Here is a 19,957-nt window from a genome sequence, read left to right on the forward strand (position 1 = left end):
GATTCTGGTTGGACGAGCCTTTGGTCAGTGCGTTCATTGAGAGGTGGCGCCCTGAGACGCACACATTTCATATGCCTTTTGGAGAGTGCACAGTAATATTGCAAGATGTGACGTTTCAGCTTGGATTGCCTATGGATGGGGAGGCCGTGAGTGGTTGCATGGCAGAGTTTGAAAAATTTATGGAAGGTGGCCGACCAGCTTGGGAATGGTTTCAGGAGTTATTCAGTGAGTTGCTACCACCGAATAAAGTCAAGCAGATGATAGTTCACTTCACATGGTTCCATGTAGGGATGGAAAAAGGCCAGGCGGCCTGCAGCCTGGCCTGTATTTGGCCTGGCCTGACCTGGCCTGTTATAAAATAGGCACAGGCTCAGGCTCTTATAAAAGCCTTTTTATGTTAATATGCCAGACCCAGGATCACTAATTAGCCTTATTGGCCTGTCAGGCCTGCCTGGGTCTTTTAATACATAATTACATATATAAATAATTTTTTATTATTAACAAAATTATGAGATATTTTAAATTTATTATATTTAATTATAAATAGTTTTGTATATTTTAAATACTTTAAAGTTTAAAATTTCTTATAAAAATTAAACATGACATTTTACATATAAATATGTTTATTAAAAATATAATTTTTTTAAATAATATTTTTATTTTTGTAAAAAAAAATAGCAGACCTTTTAACAGGTTTCAAGCCAGGCCAGGCTGAATAACAAGTCAGGCTTAGTACTTTGAAAAAGTCTATAGCAGGCTGCAAGACAAGCTCATGCCAATCAACTACATGACAAGCCAGGCTTGTTAAGAGCAAAGCCTGGCCTGTTTCCACCCCTAGTTCCATGAGAGATTTAGGGTGTTATCGGCAGATGCGACCGAGGTGTTCTTCTTTTGCCGCAGCGTGATATGAATCAACCACGTGCACTCTTTTCCAAACTCCTTACATCTCTCGCGGTATTTAACATGGTCTGTCTCCATCACCCTGTACTCCACTCTACGCCGGATGTTGTAATCTTTTACACTCAGCACATTTTTCTCTTTACTCTGGAAAGATTGGCCAATTTGAAATTTCGTCAAAGTATTTGCATCATGCAGACCCTGGCCTGCGAAGATTGCCTCTACATTCTGGTGCTGGCCAACAACTTCCAAGTTCAACGTTGACAAGTGTGGAGGATACTGTTGTGTGCCAGAACCCGACGCTCCATGGGGTGCATGTATATTGCCTGGAATATCTTCATCACTGTCCTTACCAATGTCGACCCGCTCATCATCCGAATTATCGCCCCGCATCGCATTTTCAACCCGATCCGGTTCGGCCTCAACTTCAAAATCAGGAACACCAGGAGGCACACCATCCGTAACAGCCACAACACGTGGAGGATCAGGAATCGGACCTGACGCTACTACCACAGGCATTGACGTCGAGGAACCACCCATCGTCATCGACTAAGGATTCGGCGCCGATGCCCCGGAGTTGTCGACACCATTTTCAACTTCGCAAGCAGCTCGGGTATTCGAACCTCCGGAAAACTCCGCCGGCAGTGAAACAAGACCTACATGTCTTCATCGGACCCTATTACAAAGGTCTCATACCTTACAGCAGCTGACACAACGGCAATGGAAATCTTGTAGAACAATTTTTTTACCCACACACACCGAGCTTCTATAATATGGTGTGTTTTATCTCTGCCAACGTACTCGATGACCGAATAAAAATACTAAGCGGTTTTCTATCCGTAAATTTCACACCGTGCCTTTTTTTTTTTTTTTTGAATTTTTCCAAAGCAATGCACTAAAGTCACAAAACTCTCCTCACCATCCATTTGTGAGAAATGACACTCTTCTTTCACCTCAATGTCTTTGAGGGGGTATTTATAGCTAACCCCCGCGCACACATACTCAACGTAAATAGCTATTACTTCCAACGGTTTACGTATACGCCCCCAAACACATAAACCGCTACTGCTTGTAGCAGTTTATATGCACATGCACTTTCAAAAGATGTCTATAGCAATTTCTGTATAACATCCAATTCGCATAAATTACAATTACCAATAGCGATTTGCGTTTTTCTATAAACTGTTACTGTCAGTAACGATTTCTATAGAAATATTGTGTTTTTATATTTTAAAAGTCGTATTTGAATAAAAAATTAATTATTTTATTTACGTAAATTACTCTAATAATAATAAAGGTTATGGGCTAGCTTTAGTGTGGAGTGATTCGGAAACATGATAAAGCTAGGTCAATTATCATAGGGGAAAAATTCCTTTCATCATGTCATTTTCAAATTTTTCCAAGATCGATAACGAAATCTGATGATGCAGCAGTTCAAAAAAAGTTCTGAAAATAATAAATATAGTAACAAAATTGAAATTGCTTTTATATTATAATAAGATGTGTCAACATGGCATCAATGTGTCGGTAGCCTCAACATGTCAACTTTAAAGAAATTATATACTTATAAAAATTACAAATTTGTTAGCTATATATATATATATATATATATATATATATAAAGAATTTTACCTATATCTATATCTATGTTTTCAAAATACCATTATATCTTTTGTGAATTTAATTACATAACATTGTGTCACATTAATAATAATATTTAATTATTTATCATTATCTTATTAATTATAAGAGCCTTACAAAAAAGAAAAATATTTTGTTTTGAGGTTGTTTTAATTTTTTTTTACTTATTTTTATTTTAGTTTGTTATATTGTTGCTCTTTCTTGTTCTTCCACATTTTGGGTATAATAAAACTTATGTACTTCAAAAAAAATGAAAACAACAAAATTTGTTGCATTAATTAGGTGAGTCTATTCTATGAATCGAACAATATTATTAAATCAAAATAATGTTACAAATTATGTAAAAATTTAATTCATAACATTAAACTTAACTTATTTTTATATCAAAATAGATTGTAATAAATTAAATATTATTTAATTTAAATTATATTATTTAAAATTATTTTTAGACAAAAAATAATAATATTTAATTATTTATCATTGTCTTATTATTTACAAAAGCCTTACAAAAAAGAAAAACATTTTGTTTTGAGCCTTACCTTTCTCCTAATAAAGCTATGAAAATGACAAAAACAAATTAAGATTCAAGTGGAGAGAGAAAGAGAGAGATAAGCAACTCCATTCATAATAATTAGCATAAAATAGGGTACTTCATTAATCAACTTTCCTAATTTTTTTTTTTGGGCTTGGCTATATACAAGAAAACTAAAGCAAAAGCTTTAAGCACCCCATATTCTATCTAAATTAAATTTTCTTATAATAAAATCTAAAAATTTCAATTCATAAATTCTAACCCAAAACTCATACGAAATCATCAATTCGAGAATCTAATAATCATATTATAACCTACGTCGAAATGAATCTATCAATTAAGGATAGAATAACGACGTGATTGACCAAGTAACACAGGGCCAATACAACGTCGTTATTTCGATCCTTAATTGATATACAATAATACTACTGACTATTATTCAGGAATGCTTTGAAGAGCAGGCCTCCAAGGAGAATAATAATGGTGAGTATGATGATGAGTACTATGATCCATCAAATGAGACAAAACTTGTTCAACCCTTAACTCCTTCACATCCATTTTACCAAGTAACTCAGGTAACTGCTTCTTTGTTATCTTTATCTTCACCTCTTTATGATGATGATTACTTTCCTTAACATTCTTGCTCTTTGATGAAGATGAAACAACATCCTCGTCCCATTCATCATCATCGGAGAACATGGTAGTGGAAGAGGAAGATTCATGTGCTATACAATTCCCCATTATTCTACACAAGCTTTTTTTTTTTTTAACAATGTCTTGGATTGTGTTTTGTAGAGAGAAAGAGTGGAAAAGAGGGAGAGAGGGGTTTGGGAGAAGGAAGAGAAGTGGGTGATATATAGGAGAGGAAAAAAAAGTTGAATAAATCAATTTAATTTAATAATTATGGGATTAGAATGAATAAATGAAATGACTATGTAATGGTCAAACCTAAAAATTTTCTGCCAGGTGGGGTACCATACATTGTGGAGTGCGGTGGGTCCCACAATGTTGCATGCAATTGGACCATAGTCACTAACCCATCATGGAGTCAAAATAAGTGCAAACTTTATAATTTTAAAAAAATAATAATAATAAATTTTAAAAAAAATTATTATATACGGTAAAGTACGGTCACTTTTTTGAGTTGTTATATCCGCATGTTGAATACATTTCAGACACGATATTTACCGACACTCGTTCGACACGCATGTCTGCTGTGTTCAACCGTGTTTTAATAAAAAATTAAAAAAAAATTTCGGACACGTTTGGACACACCTAAATACATCACGTGTCAGCGTATTTAATCTTATTTTTAACATATATTTTTTAAATAAATTTAGATATAGTATATATTATTATTTATTAAAACAAACAAATATTTTAAATACTTGATATAACTAAAATGAGACATTAAAAATAATTAAAAAATTAATTTATATTTTAATATTAATAAAATATCAATATATCATTACGATCTATTTAAAAATTATTTTATATTTTATATGTATGTATGTTCTCGTATCTTGTACAATTTTAAAATTCGCATGTCAACGTATTTCATGTCGTGTTGTGTTTCATGTCCGTGCATCATATATCAACCTCAAGTAGGTCTAAGTTGTCCCATGCATGTCACCATTGGGTTGATCAAAGTAGGGCAAGAGTTTTATTTAGGAGTTGAAAAATAAAATATTAACAATTATTAAATGAGTTTAATTTCATAATAACAATAGTAAATAATGTCTTTATTTCTTAACAGATAGTAGATCCATATGTGACGATAGATTATTATTTGAGTTAGATGATTAATTATTTAGATAAAAAAATCGGAATTTTTTTTTTTTTATACTTATCAATTATATACGTGCTTTGAACCATTTTTGCATAATTGATGCGTCAACTATATATATAGTAGTTGGTAGTGATGATTACATTATCTTAATTATTTAAGTTAATTAATTAATTAGTATAAAAAGATTAATAATTAAGGAGAATGATGATGATGATGTAAGTGTAACAACAACCATAATATGAGGAAGCTAAGCACTTGGATAAGGAGTGCAACTACTACTTTAATTTGTATTACACACCAATTCACCAAAATTCAATTTTGATCAATAGTGTTATTAGAATATTAGTTTATTGTTTAAGTGTGAACGCGGATTAGTGGGAATCTACCATCAACTTTAGTAGTTCACAAGTAAATTATAGTAAGTGAATTTTTATCATAATTTTATCATCATGTTGGTCATAAAAAAATTAGTTAAAAATTAAAGTCATATTTTTTATTGTTTGGTAATATTTAAATTAAAAAAAATATTATCAAATAATAAAAACGTGTAATTTTAATTTTTGCTATAATTTTTAAGTGTTTTAAAATTTATAGTTAATATAATATAGCTAGCATGTATTTTATAATAATTGCACCTATATATGATGAAATATAATGTTTTTGTACTGAGTTTAACACATGATTATTCATTATATGTTTCTATAATAATAATAATAATAATAATAATAATAATAATAATAATAATAATATCTCATTTGCCTAGATAGTAAAATATTTTAATTTAAATTTATTGAAAATTATATATATAACTTCTCTCGTGGAAAGTAAAAAAGCTATAAGTTGCATTGCAAGTGCAATGAACTTAGATTAGTTTTATCATTCACTTCTACTAATTAACTTTGTGGGGACAAATTTAATTAACTTTTGGTGGAAACTCATGTGCAGTCAACTTTAATTTATATGAAGTTAATAACTGAGAGTCGTTAGATGATTTAAATGATTTGATTAATTTTTTATTTAACGACTCTCAATTATTAACTTCACATAAAATTGACTACACCTTAGTTTCTACCTTAATTTTTATAGTTTTATCATGTATGACACATTATTATGTAGTGCATAAATAATTTTTTATTCACCAAAAAAAATATTTTTTGACATCACAGTGGTAAAATAATTTATATAAATGTTATTCAAATTAGACAACTTAAAAAATGTGTCCTAATATAATTTTAATAGAATCATTTAATTTGTCCCAAACATATAATAATAAAAAATTTGTCAATAAAAATAAAAATAAAAATAAAAAACTCAAGTGGGGTGATGAAAATTGGAATTAGTAGTTGGGGTTTAGGTGTGAAAAGGGTAACCCCGGAATCTTAGGGCATCTTTCAAATTAAAGTAGCTAAGTGTGAACACAGATTTTTGAAAAGAATCTCATCAATACAATTGAGTGAGTAGTGAAGGTGCTGTATGGTTTATCATCTAATTTATTTGTTTATTTATTTTATTTTATTTTATTTTATTTTTTCACGTGCACTTAACTTCTTGATTCCACTGACCCAAACGCACTTTCTTCTCCACCATAATCATACTCCTAATTATATATCAAGCTTTTACATAATCTTATCTTTATCTATTTAGCCATTTGCATCTCTCTTTTCCCTTCTTTGGAAAAATTATATGTTGGAAATCCTTGTCCTCACTTTTTCTATGCAACATAGAAAAAAAAAAAACAATGAAAAAAGGTGCACACGAGATTGGAATAATATCTATCGCTTTTCAAAAGATAAATTATTTTTTGGGGTAAATATGATTTTAGTCCCAAAAGTTTAGCGTCAGAATCGAAACCGTCCCTATGCAACATTAAGGACGATTTTAAATAAAAAATTAGAAGAGAGACGGTTTTGATTCTGCGCTAAACTTTTGGAACCAAAATCATACTTACCCCTTATTTTTCTAATAATATATACACTTTAATTTTTTTTTCCCATTATATCTCCTAGTCTGACACGTTAAGAATTAATCTGTCGTAAATCTGAATTCCATTTAAGGGTCTACTGGTGACCAATGAATTATTATATGTACAAGGTGAGATTCGAATTTCCAATACTTATTTAAACAGTCGAGTAAGCTTACTATCCGACTAACCTAAATTAGTTAATATATACCTTTATTAATTTAACTATAGTAATTAAATTATTTTTTTTAAAAATAACATATGGTCAATTAATTATTTAAGGGTAAATTTATCCATTTATTACACGTTTGAGAATCGGTAAATTTTATACTTTTTTTTAATATATGTTTTTAACACTTAAAACAAAAAAAAAAAGATTATAGTAGTGTGTGTATATAGATATCACTAGCTACTGGACAACTTAAGATATTTTTTGTTCTTTTGAAAAACCTTTTTACATTAACTTTCAAACAATCCATGATGCAAAAACTGAAAAACGTTGATTCGTGTCATGTTAGCATTATTCATTTTTCCAATAGCTTAAATGGTTTGTGGAATGTGAAATGGCAGTGAAAAGAATCTTTTAACACAAAAATCTTCTAGGTGCACGTTAATTTTTAGACTGAAGTAAGATCGTCACTTTTAGATAATAATACAGTAAATCTCCTTTTCGATTCTTAACTATTTGTTCGATAAATTTTTTACTCCTTAAAAAATTTAAACACTTAAATTAATCTTTATCTATTTTAATATATGTATATTTTAGTTCTTATTTATTTTGAGTAAATATCCTTTCTAATCCTTAATCAAAAACTAAAATGTACACATATTAAAATAGATAAAGACCAATTTAAATATTTAAATTTTTTAAAAAATAAAAAATCTATCTAATAAATAGTTAAAAACCGAAAAAGGAATTTACTCATAATAATATTAAGTATGCCATGTAACTATAATAATGTGTCAAAATATATAACTCTGAATTATAGAGTAATAATAATATATACTGCTTAATAAAGTAATTTAGGGTTTAATTGCTTTTTAAGAATTAGTTTTAATTTTTCATTTTTTAATAACAAAAAAGTGAATTTAATTAAGTTAGTTAATTAACTAAAAAATTATTAGTAAACTATTAAAAAATTTCATTTTATAAATAAATTTAACGTCTATCACACCGACATATATGCATGGAATTTGGGACCATCTAGATTATTCAAAAGTTGCATCGCTCATCAGTTGCCAATTTTTTATTTATTTTCTTGAGAAGTTAAGAATCACGACGTTATATTAAGTTTTAAGGAATTTTTATATATTTAAAAACTAGGTAAATTAAATGAAGAGGAGAGATAAATATTTAATAAGTAGAAAGAGAGACATATATAAGAAAGGGACGGCTACACATACAAGTATTTTTGTCTTACAAGCTATATAAATTGGCTCAAATCTAAGAAAAAAAATACGCGCACCATTCTTTTAAATTGAGCGTTCAACGCATGCGCCTTACAACACGTTCATTATGCTGCACTCTTCCTCTTCTTCCTCAATCAAAATGCAAACTGTCTTACGATTTTGCGAAGAGTAGAAGAAATCAAGAAGAAAAGATACAAATCTCCATAAAAAATCACCAGAAAAAATGAAGAAACATTATTCAAGGTACTGTTTTAATGTTCTTCTAGGTTTTTTTTCTATATTGTCTCTACCATATGCCTCATCCTTAACCAACAAAATATTAAAAGATTTCAAGAAGAAATATACTGTCTCCCCTGATATTGGGTTAATTTCTTAAATCCTTTGGATGTATTTCTTAAATTCTTTGGGTGTATTTCTGTAATTCTTTGGGTGTATTTCTGTAATCGTTTGGTTTATTTCTGTAACCGTTTGGGTGTATTTTTGTAATCCTTTGAATGTATTTCTATAATTCGTTGGGTGTATTTCTGTAATTCTTTAGGTGTATTTCTGAAGTTCCATTATCTTCAAAATAATTTCAAAACTTGATTTCAGAAACCATGAAAATCGAAAAAAACAGAAGGAGATCAAAGGTAAAGAGAAAACACACGAATGAGATCGAACAAATTTGGCAAGAAACTCGAAAAAGGAAACGAAATCTTTTGAAAAATGAAAGTTATATATTCATGCGTTAATTGATTTCAAATGATTTAAAAGTTTGTTAAAGAGGTCCATAATATAAGCCGTGCGTTTATAGGGTTTCATTCTTTTCAGACTTGTAAAACTTGTAAGTGCAAAACACTTGTACGTAGAGATTAATTCTATAAGAAAAAAACCAAAAAAATAAGAATAATTTTGTTCAGTGCAAGAATTTAATTTTATAACATATAAATGTTAGCGGATTAATATTTTTTATTTATTTTATATTTGAGTTAATATTAATTAATTTTTTTTACTAACAATATTAAGTTATTAACTCCTAGTATTCTCCATATATATCAAAATATTTAGAATTGAAGAGCGTACTTGGATTTTATTGCTTGAATATAATTACTTTTTTAAATCCTTAATTTTAGTGTATAATTTTTCTCTTATTTTATAAATTTTCTAAATCCTGCTAGCTACACATGTTAATCAAATTCATTTGTTTAACTATATATATAGGATTATTAACATGCATGCGTGGTGTAGTTAGTAACAAGCTCAGCGGCGGAGCTTTGTGTAGGTAAGGGGCATGCCCCCAAAATTTTTGTAAAAATATTAGTAATTTTACTTTAAGAAAATAAAATTAGTTTGCTTGATTAAATTGATATTTTAATTTATGTATCTGAGTTTTGCGTCTATTTTTACTATTTTTTTAAATTTGTCTTATCCTATTTGACATAACAAATAGCATATCTTTAAATCAATAATAAGTGACATATTTTTAAATCAACGTTACAAATCAAATATTATTATAGAATTAATACTAAATTATATTTAGCTTCTCATATAGTTTCATGCATTATTTTATTTTTAGAATAATAAAAATTATAATATAACTAGTAGTAATACAGTTATTAATAAAAAGTTATTATTAAAAAGTTATTATTTTATTTTTAAATCAACTTTACAAATGTAATGTCATTATACTATTACACTGTTTATATTAATAAATTTTGATTTTTTATTTTATTAAAAATTTAAAACTTTATTTTATTGTATTATATTATTTAATTTGTAATAAAAATAATAATAAAAATAATTAATCTTGAGACTTTTGAGAGATAAATATTATCAAAAGTAAAATTATTTTTTTTAATGTTAAAAAATAGTTTATGTTATAATTAATTTTATATAATTTAAATAAAAAATTAATTTTTTAAATAAAAATAAATTTTTATATGCAAAAACTAATTTTTTCATGTAAAAACTAATTTTTTTTAAATTGATTTTTTGTTTAAAATCAAATTGGCTTATTAACCTAAACAAAATTTTTTATTAAACAAAATCAGAATTATTTTTTGTTAATCTTAACCATATATAATCTTACATATTAATAATAAATTTAAAAATAAAATAATTATATTTATAAATTTTATTTTAATATAAATATTATTATTATATAATTTTTTATTAAGATTTTTGACTCTCCAAAATTTTTTTCCAAGTTCCGCCACTAAACAAGCTATACATTAAATGACAGAATCTCCTCGTACTCATCTAAAGGTTACGAGTTGTAATCTTACTCCTAATTTTAAAAAAAAATACATATATTAATTATAAGAATGAGAAAAATTAATTAAAATGGTTGATACAACAACTCATTTTCCATTGTATGTTATGGTTAACAATGAAAGGCAGATATTACTTAATTGCACGCATGCTCACTTGCTCAGGAGTTAAAAGTTGTTCTTCCAAATTAATTATAATTAGTGAACATAATAAGTAGCACTTTTGCAAACTCCGAAAACAAAAGCTACACTACATCACACTTTTTTTGAAAAATGGTTGGTGAGTCTAACTAAGTTGGCTCCTTCACCCAACTCTACTCTCACATTCTCAAATAATAGTAATCTATCCTTTTTGTTCTCAGATCATTAATTCGTATTAATACTTTTTTAATAAATCTAATGAAAATATATTTTAATTAGTGATGATTAATTAATAGTAGTTAATTTTTTATTATAAATTTTCTTTTATAATTCTTACTCTTTTTGAAAATTTTAAGATTTAAAATTTTAAATTTAAGATAAAAAGATAATTTCAAAAAAAATTACAAATTAATATTAATTAAAAAATAGTTAATTCTTTAATTAAACCCATAATTTTTTATAATATGTCATTGAACTATTGCAAATTTAAAAATAAGTGCCAATATAAAACACTCAATGAATAAACACCACAAGAAATTATATTTTTTAGCAACTTTTTTGCAACAAGAATGTTTTGTTAGTAAAAAATATATCTCTCTATCTATGGTCACTATTTTCTATGATCAATGTGTTATTTAAATTTAAGAGTAAATTACTGTTATGGCCTGGTCCAAACATCATGCGGGCCGACTCGACCCATAGGCCACACGACTCGAACGGTTAGGCGCGAGACGCTCAACCACCGACCGGACACGCGTCTTTGACAGCTTTCTGCTACAGCTGTATTAGGAAGTTTCGAGGAAGGTGGGTCTGTCCTTGTGGGACCCACTCCTTACACGCTATATATGGGGAGGGTCCTATCCCTCCCCCAAGGTACGTCACACATATCACCTTACCCACTTTTCGCCTGCATACTCAACTGACTAGAGCGTCGGAGTGTCTTTGCAGGTGGCACCCCTTCCTCACTCAAAGAGCCCGGGACGTCGGTTACTCCAGCTTCACTCCCGCGACCCAGAGTCAGGCGACACCCCACCTTATTAATCCAAGAACTTCTCCGAACCGTCCGGTACCCGAACAACCGTACAATTACTAAAATTAAAATATTTTTTTGTTGTTAAAATCCATTTAAAATAATAGAGTAGTTGTGGCAATACCCAATTAATGAGAGTTAAAATAGAGATGAATTACGTTTTGGGCGAGTTTTAATTTTTCTATAGAATTGTGTGTTCAAATCTTAGAAAACATTTAAACAAAAGTTGTGGTTGCATTATGCTTTGGTGTTGAACAAAATCATCTCTCCCACTTTGTTGACCAGTTTAGCCACGTGGCACTAATCTATTGGTTCATTTACTGCCAAGTGTGAAAATTATACATACGTGCAGCAATTTATGCATGCAAATGTTGGGCGCCACGTCAGAGTTTCTTTCTTTTTTGGTCCTAAAGCAAATTGTAAAAATCAAATCTAAGAAAATGTCTTTTCTTTTATGGCTCCTTTTGTTTTATTTTATTTTATAACTTTTAAATTTCATCACATGTATAGATTTGTTCAATGTTGACTACTATATCTTACACTTGACTATTATAATCATGACTCTTAATTTGAGCATTATATTGTGTTATATTACAGCTATACATGGCAGCACTTCTATACCTAAAACAATAACTTATATATGTTAATTAAAGTTCCATGAAATTATTCTTTTTAAAAATTTAAATTAATAAAAAAAATATATGTGATACAAATTTGTATTAAAAATAAAGAATTAGATAAAAAATCAAAAAAATATATATTTTTTTTAAATTAGGATCAAAGAGAAAAAATAAAATTTTTATTAGTTACATTATGTCTATCTTACATTATTACATCATACTCATATTTATAGTATAATTCTCTGCTAATTAGGCTAACTCAATACTAATTGTATCAATACGTATGAGTATTTTTTTTTTTAGTTTATTTAAATTTTTATATAGACATTTAGTTATTTATTTATTTATTTATTTTTTGATAAATTCTCTTTTTTGGTATAAAAAATTTAAAATTTAAATTTTTAGATTATAGAATTTTTAATAGCATGTTATGAAATTAATTTTAAAAAAATACATAAATAATTATATCTTTAACACATTAGAATAAACTGGATTCAATCTTAGTGAAGTCTTAATTGAATGTATGTCAATTTTTTTTTGGTTGTTTAATTTTTGGCTGAAAAATGAATACAATCAAAATAAAATAACTAGAACAGGGGTTCTTCTCTTTTTCCAAATTTTTCCCAATTAGATTTCTAATTATTACTTCATTAGTTATATCATGTCCAAATAGAATTTTATGCATGGTCTTACACATAAGAAGACTCTACTTTCAACTTTCCATTGTTAATAGGGTTAAGCTTATCAGTTGTAACAAACTTGAATGAGATATATCAAAGTAATAAACGTACGGCTCATTATATTTTATGCATCGCTTGTTGATAATGTGAAATAAAAGCGTACAATAATAATAACATTTTTATTGAATATCAACATTAGTATTATATTATTAGACTGTATTATATTATTATTTAGTGTGGTATATACTATGTTGGACTGCCAAAATAAATCATGTTTTGTTGAAGAAGCTCTAAATAATTCAACAACAATGCAAGAACATTTTTTTTCGCATAAGGCGGCATATCCTAGTAAGTTGCATGTAGCAATACTATGAATTTGAAAAGTATATATTTTGTTACTTAGAAATTTGGTCATGTTTGTACTAGTCCATAATAAATTGTGTTCAAAATAAAACTGCTTTTAGTACCGCTCTTGACGAAAAAATATTTGAATCCTAATAAGATGTTCATCACGTCACAATATGAGAGATTTTTAATTTTAATATGGAAGGAGGGTTGGTGTATAGCAGAATTATGGGTATGAGGAGGTACTAAAAATTCTGGGTTCAATTTGTGTACTAGCAGAAAATTCTGGATTCGATTTATGTAAATTTTGGGTCCGGTTTGTGTATTGGCAGAAAATCCTCAGTCCAATTTGTGTAAATTCTGGGTTCGATTTGTGTACTGATAAAAAATTCTGGGCCCGATTTATGTACCGACAGAAAATTCTGGGTCCAATTTCTTCTCACTAAAGCAAAAAATTAAAAGCCGTCACAATCATGTATATCTCCCCAATACTCTATAACTCAACATAACTCACGTATCAATCTCATATAAAAAAAAATTAGCCACAATATGACGATGACAATACAGAAATTCAGAAGTATTATTCAAATATGGAGCTAGGAGCTAGTAGCTAGCATATGTTACGGTTTATTTTTTTTTATAAATAATGTGAGAATAAAGTATTATTTTAACCCTATTCTAGAAGGGTGTCAATATATTATTTAGTATTATTTTCCCTTCTTTAATTTTAACCCCAGTATTCACACCCTTCTTTTTTTTCTTTTTTTTTTTCAATTGTTTGCGTACCCTCCAAAACTTAAAAGAGTAATTTAGCCTCTATTAATATTATTGCATAATAAATTTAATTGTGTACGACATTTAACACATGAAGCAAATTTCCTTCCATATTTTATTTGAACTTAAAGTACATATTCGAATTGAACTCTAGATACTACTCTTATAGAAATATTTAATTAGGGGTAATGTTAGACAGACAAAAAAAAAAAAAGTCAGAACTTGTCTTATTTAGCATTAATTAATTATCGTAACAATTAATAAATGTTAAATAAAGCAAGTTATGGCTATTTTTGGCTAATTTTCTTTGGTTACCAAACATTTCCGTTAATTAGTGCCATTTCTACTCTTATAAAAGTATAAACAGTAATAAATACTAAATCAATTTTATAGAGCATCTTCTAAAAACTTATTTTTGTCCAAACTTTAACTTTAGATTATTGGATTGATTAAAAACATAATCATTTCATGCGTTAAATATACATAAAACAATCTTATTATAAAATAATACATAATGGGTGCGTGGTTTTTCTTTTCTCTATGAAATCTTTTCCGTCTAATTTACCAATTACTAATTTGTCACGAATCTAAACTTCATTTAGGAGTTTGTCACTAGCCAATAGGTTATGGCATGCGTAAGGTAAGATTCGAACTCTCGACACTTATTTAAACGAACTAATAAATTAATTATTAGACCAGCTCAAGTTAATTATAACATAGTATTATTTATGCTCTAAGTTATTATTTTTTTAGATGTTTTTATTTTAGGCATGTTTTTTGGGTGAAATTATATGGTGGACAAACAAGAGAGTAGATTCTAAAGTTCATAGTGTTTTTGATAACAAAAGCCCATATATTGACCAAAAATGCCAATAGGTCAAAGCTTTATATTAGTATGTGGGGTAGGCTTTGTTTCTGAACACAATGGGCTTTAACAAAAAAGAACGTGTCACTATAAGGTTCATGTATTTATGAAGGCCCACAAAATTAATGTTATGCTTAGGGCTGCACACTGTCACGGCCTTGGACACACTCCAACGCTACCGTGCCGGCACTCGGACTTACTCAACCTCTTGAGCTAAGACCAAGTCAGCCTAACCCTCAATACTTAGCAAGAAAGCTAAGAACACAAGAGAACACAAGAGAAAGGAAGCTTTGGTGAAAGAACACTTTATTGCTCAAGTGTGGTTACAAATGATTCACACACCCAAACTCTAACTCTCATCCCTATTTATAGCCATCCACCTCCTCAATGGATGGTTAGGATTAAATCTAATCAACGGTCCAGATTAATCATCCAGAACCTTCTTTACAAATATCTATCCTACCACAACTCTCTAAATGTTTCTAGATTATTCCATATCACTCTTTATACTTCTATATACATTTACACTCTTCTAGAATACTCTATGACCTTCCAGAGTCTTCTAGAACCTTCTAGGGTATTCCGGGACCTTCTAGGACATTCTAGAACGTTCCGGAACCATCTAGAGTATTCTCAAACACTCCAGAAAACTATTCAAACACTGTTAAATCTAACCTTCTAAAATTTTCCATGACATTCTCCCACACCTAATGCGCAGACGTCCTCGTCGCGTTCTGTTCATGATAGCGCTCTAGGTGTTCTTGAAATTGCCACAGATTTTCGCGAGTTTCCCAGCTAGCTTCAGTTATCGGGAGCCCTTTCCACTTGATCAAGTATTGGATACTTGGTGGTACTCCTCTTTGTCACACGACGCGATTAGCTAGGATCTCTTCGATTTCTTTGTCAAAAGATCTAATCACCACAGGCGGAGCACGACTCGAGTTACCTCTACACGGTTCGTCTTGGTCCTCATGATATGGTTTAAGCATACTCACATGGAAGACCGGGTGGATCTTCATAGAGGGAGGGAGTTGTACTTTATAAGCAACCTCCCCAACACGTCCAATGATCTCAAATGGTCCTTCGTATTTGCGGATTAAACCCTTATGAACCTTGCGAAAGGCTTTGAATTGTTGTGGAAGAAGTTTGATCATTACCTTGTCTCCCACTTGATAGCTTGCATGCCTCCTCTTCTTATCTGCCCATTTCTTCATCCTCTTGGCAGCTTTGTCGAGGTAAGAACGAGTGACATCTGCTTGTTCTTCCCATGACTTAATCATATGATAAGCTCCAGGGCTCTTCCCTGAGTAAGAGGAAGAAAGAGAGTGAGGCGTAAGCGGCTGTTGTCCAGTCACAATCTCGAACGGACTCTTCCCTGTAGACTCACTCCTTTGCAAATTGTATGAGAACTGAGCAATGTCGAGGAGTTTTGTCCAATCCTTCTGATTAGCGCTCACAAAATGCCTTAAGTAACACTCAAGTAAGGCATTCACTCTCTCAGTCTGCCCATCGGTTTGAGGATGGAAGCTTGTTGAGAAATGAAGCTCCAACCCAAGGAGTTTGAACAACTCTGTCCATAGTCGTCCTGTGAAGCGTGGATCTCGATCACTAATGATGCTCTTAGGCAATCCCCAGTACTTCACCACATTCTTGAAGAATAGTCGTGCTGCTTCCTCTGCAGTGCAGTCAGTAGGGGCAGGTATAAAGGTAGCATACTTCGAAAATCGATCCACTACTACGAGAATAGATCCAAACCCCTCGGACTTCGGTAAGGCAGAGATGAAATCTAGAGAGACACTTTCCCACGGTCGCTCTGATGGAGGCAGAGGTTCCAACAACCCACTTGGTGTCTTGTTTTCAATCTTATCTTGTTGGCACACAAGACAAGTCTTCACATAGCTCTCCACTTCATCTCTCATTTGAGGCCAATAATAAGAAGATTCAATGAGTGCTAAGGTCCTTCGCTGACCTTGGTGACCAGCCCACTTGGTGTCATGGCATTCTCTTACCAACTTCCTTCTCAGATTGTCCCATTTAGGAACGTATAGTCTTCTCCCTTTTGTGTAGAGAAGGTCATTTTCTAACCAAAATCTTTTGGTCTTACCTTCTCTAGCCAACTCCACCAACTTCTTGGCTAATGGATCGTGATGCAACCCTTCCTTGATGATATGCATAATATCTCCTTCCACCATAGAAATGGCCGCTAACTCAGCCTTGCGACTCAGCGCATCTGCTACGACATTAGTCTTGCCTGACTTGTATTCGAATTCGAAATCAAACTCAGCCAAGAAGTCTTGCCACCTAGCTTGTTTGGGGCTTAACTTCTTTTGAGTTTGGAAGTAGCTTGTAGCCACATTGTCTGTCTTGACGATGAAGTGTGAACCAAGCAAGTAGTGACGCCAAGTTCTCAGACAATGCACCACCGCGGTCATCTCCTTCTCTTGGACAGTGTATCGCTTCTCTGTATCATTCAACTTGCGACTCTCAAAGGCAATAGGATGTCCTTCTTGCATCAGAACTCCTCCAATAGCGTAGTCAGAAGCATCAGTGTGGACTTCAAATACCTTTGAGTAGTCGGGTAGTGCTAGTACTGGTCCTTCTGTGATAGCAGCCTTCAACTCATCAAAGGCCTTTTGACACTCCTTTGACCATTCCCAAGAGTGATTCTTCTTGAGAAGATCAGTTAATGGTGCAGCCTTAGCGGAGTATCCCTTGATAAACCTCCGATAGTAATTAGCCAACCCAAGGAATGACCTCAATTCAGATACCTTGTTTGGCGGCTCCCACTCTTTGATAGCCTTCACCTTTCCTTGATCCATGCAGAGAGTTCCACCTTTAATGATGTGTCCCAAGAAGTGGACTTCGTCCCTTGCAAAGGAACACTTTTCCTTCTTCACATATAAGTGGTTCTCTCGCAAGATCTTGAACACAGTTCGTAAGTGTTCTACATGTTCCTCCAAAGTATTGCTATAGACAACAATGTCATCCAAGTAGACCACTACAAACCGATCAAGGTAAGGTCGAAAGATCTCATTCATCAAGGTACAGAAGGTCGCAGGAGCATTGGTCAAGCCAAAAGGCATCACCAACCACTCATACGATCCATACCTCGTGACACACGTGGTCTTAGGCTCATCACCATCGGCAATTCTCACTTGGTGATATCCTGACCTCAAATCTAGCTTTGAGAACCACTTGGCTCTACCAAGTTGATCAAACAAATCGGCTATCAAAGGAATGGGGTATTTGTTCTTGATGGTTACCTTGTTAAGTGCTCGATAGTCGATGCATAACCTCAATGAACCATCATGCTTCTTTTGGAATAAGACTGGTGCGCCATAAGGTGCCTTCGATGGACGGATGAACCCAGCATCTAACAAATCCTTGAGTTGCTTCTTCAACTCCTCGAGTTCTGGCGGTGCCATCCTATACGGTGTTGAGGCGGACGGTTTTGCTCCTGACTCCAATTCAATATTGTGGTGCACCTTCCTCCTAGGTGGTAGTTGTTTTGGCAACTCGGGAGGCATCATATCCTTATTTTCTTCAAGGAATTCCTTAATTTTGGGAGGGAGTCTTCTCTTTCGGATGTTGACTCCTCTTGTAATAGAGTCAAATATGTAATCTCTCCCTTCTTGAACCCTTTCTTGAGTTGCATAGCAGAAAGTATCGGTGTTCTGCTAACTTTAAAGACTGTAGGGACCATGCATGGAGACCCTTTCTCCATGACGCATACTACATCGTAGTATGGCATAGGTATTATATTTGCATTTCTTTGCAAATCGAGCCCGATGACTATTTTAAAATCGTCCATGGGTGCTATTGAGAAATCCACAAGGCCCTTCTAAGAACCAAGAGTCATCTCAACCCTTTTTGCTACTCCCTTAAGGGGTTCACCCTTGGTATTCACGGGTTTGAACCAGCCATTCTTTTCGGTGATCTTCAACCCAAGCCTCTTTGCTTCATCAGGCGTGATGAAGTTGTGTGTAGCACCAGTGTCGATCATAGCCATGACAGGTTTTTCATTGACAAAGGCTTTGACATACATCAAGCCTTTCTTTTCTGCAGTACTTGCCTCTTTGGTCTTCACAGCATTTATGTGTTGGATAGATCCAACACACTCAGTTACTTGAGTTTGAGCTTCTCGTTCCTCGGCGATAGATGTCAAAGTCCCTAACTTGGGACAATCCTTCATTTGGTGTGGTCCCTTGCACACGAAGCATCCTCCTTTGGGCACGAAAGCCTTCTTCTTTTCTTCGTACTCTTTCTTTGAAGAGTATTTTTCTTCCTTCTTGGTTGAGAAATTCTTCCCCTTGTCTCCCCCACCTTAGCAGAACTAGGCTTGGAGGAAGACTTGGGTTTAGAGTCTCCCCTATAATACTCAGTGAGTGATTCGGCCACCATGATGGCATCATCGACATCCTTAACATTCCTTCTTTGTAGTTCTTGCTTTGTCCAAGGTTGGAGTCCACCAATGAAGAAGAACAATGCATCCTCTGATGCTAAGTTGGGGATTTGAAGCGTGAAAGTAGTGAACTCCTTTACGTAGTCGCTAATCGTACTCTTGTGCTTCAACTCCCTCAACTTCTTCCTTGCTTCATAAACCACATTCTCAGGGAAGAATTGTCTTTTCAACTCCCTTTTGAAATCTTCCCATGTGCCTATGTTGTAAGTACCATTTTCCATATCTACGCACTTTCTCCTCCACCACAAAGTAGCATTATCAGAAAGGTAGAGAGTTGCAGTGCGTACCTTTATTGCTTCTTCGACCACCCCTTGGCCTTTGAAGTACCTCTCCATTTGCCATAGGAAGTTCTCCACCTCGCGAGCGTCCCTTACGCCCTTGAACACCTTTGGCTTGGGGAGATCAATCTTTGTCGTCTCCCTTATAATGGTTGGTCGAGATTTTGCCTCCTCGAACTAAACTCGAACTTCCTCAAATAGCTTTAAGGAATTCTCAAGCTTATCTTCGATTTGGAGCATGCTTTCTTTGAAAGCATCTAGTTCTCCTAACACGTGAGCCTCAA

At 32.1% G+C, this 19,957-nt stretch overlaps 1 protein-coding gene across 1 annotated transcript; it reads right to left on the reverse strand.

Moving 5' to 3' along the window:
- Positions 1 to 3,169: 3,169 nt before the first annotated feature.
- Positions 3,170 to 3,920, reverse strand: LOC148550167 (uncharacterized). The gene has a single exon (XM_088493942.1). It carries the CDS (start codon positions 3,809 to 3,811, stop codon positions 3,506 to 3,508), a length of 306 nt encoding a protein of 101 aa, XP_088350068.1. The 5' UTR covers positions 3,812 to 3,920; the 3' UTR covers positions 3,170 to 3,505.
- Positions 3,921 to 19,957: the final 16,037 nt, after the last annotated feature.

The sequence above is a fragment of the Arachis ipaensis genome, chromosome B7 (genome assembly GCF_059453495.1).
Source record: "Arachis ipaensis isolate K30076 ecotype BB chromosome B7, ASM5945349v1, whole genome shotgun sequence".
Taxonomy (NCBI): Eukaryota; Viridiplantae; Streptophyta; class Magnoliopsida; order Fabales; family Fabaceae; genus Arachis; species Arachis ipaensis.

Coding starts and splice junctions, on each gene's coding strand:
- LOC148550167 (XM_088493942.1), bottom strand. CDS start 3,811: ATGGGGAATTGTATAGCACATGAATCTTCCTCTTCCACTACCATGTTC.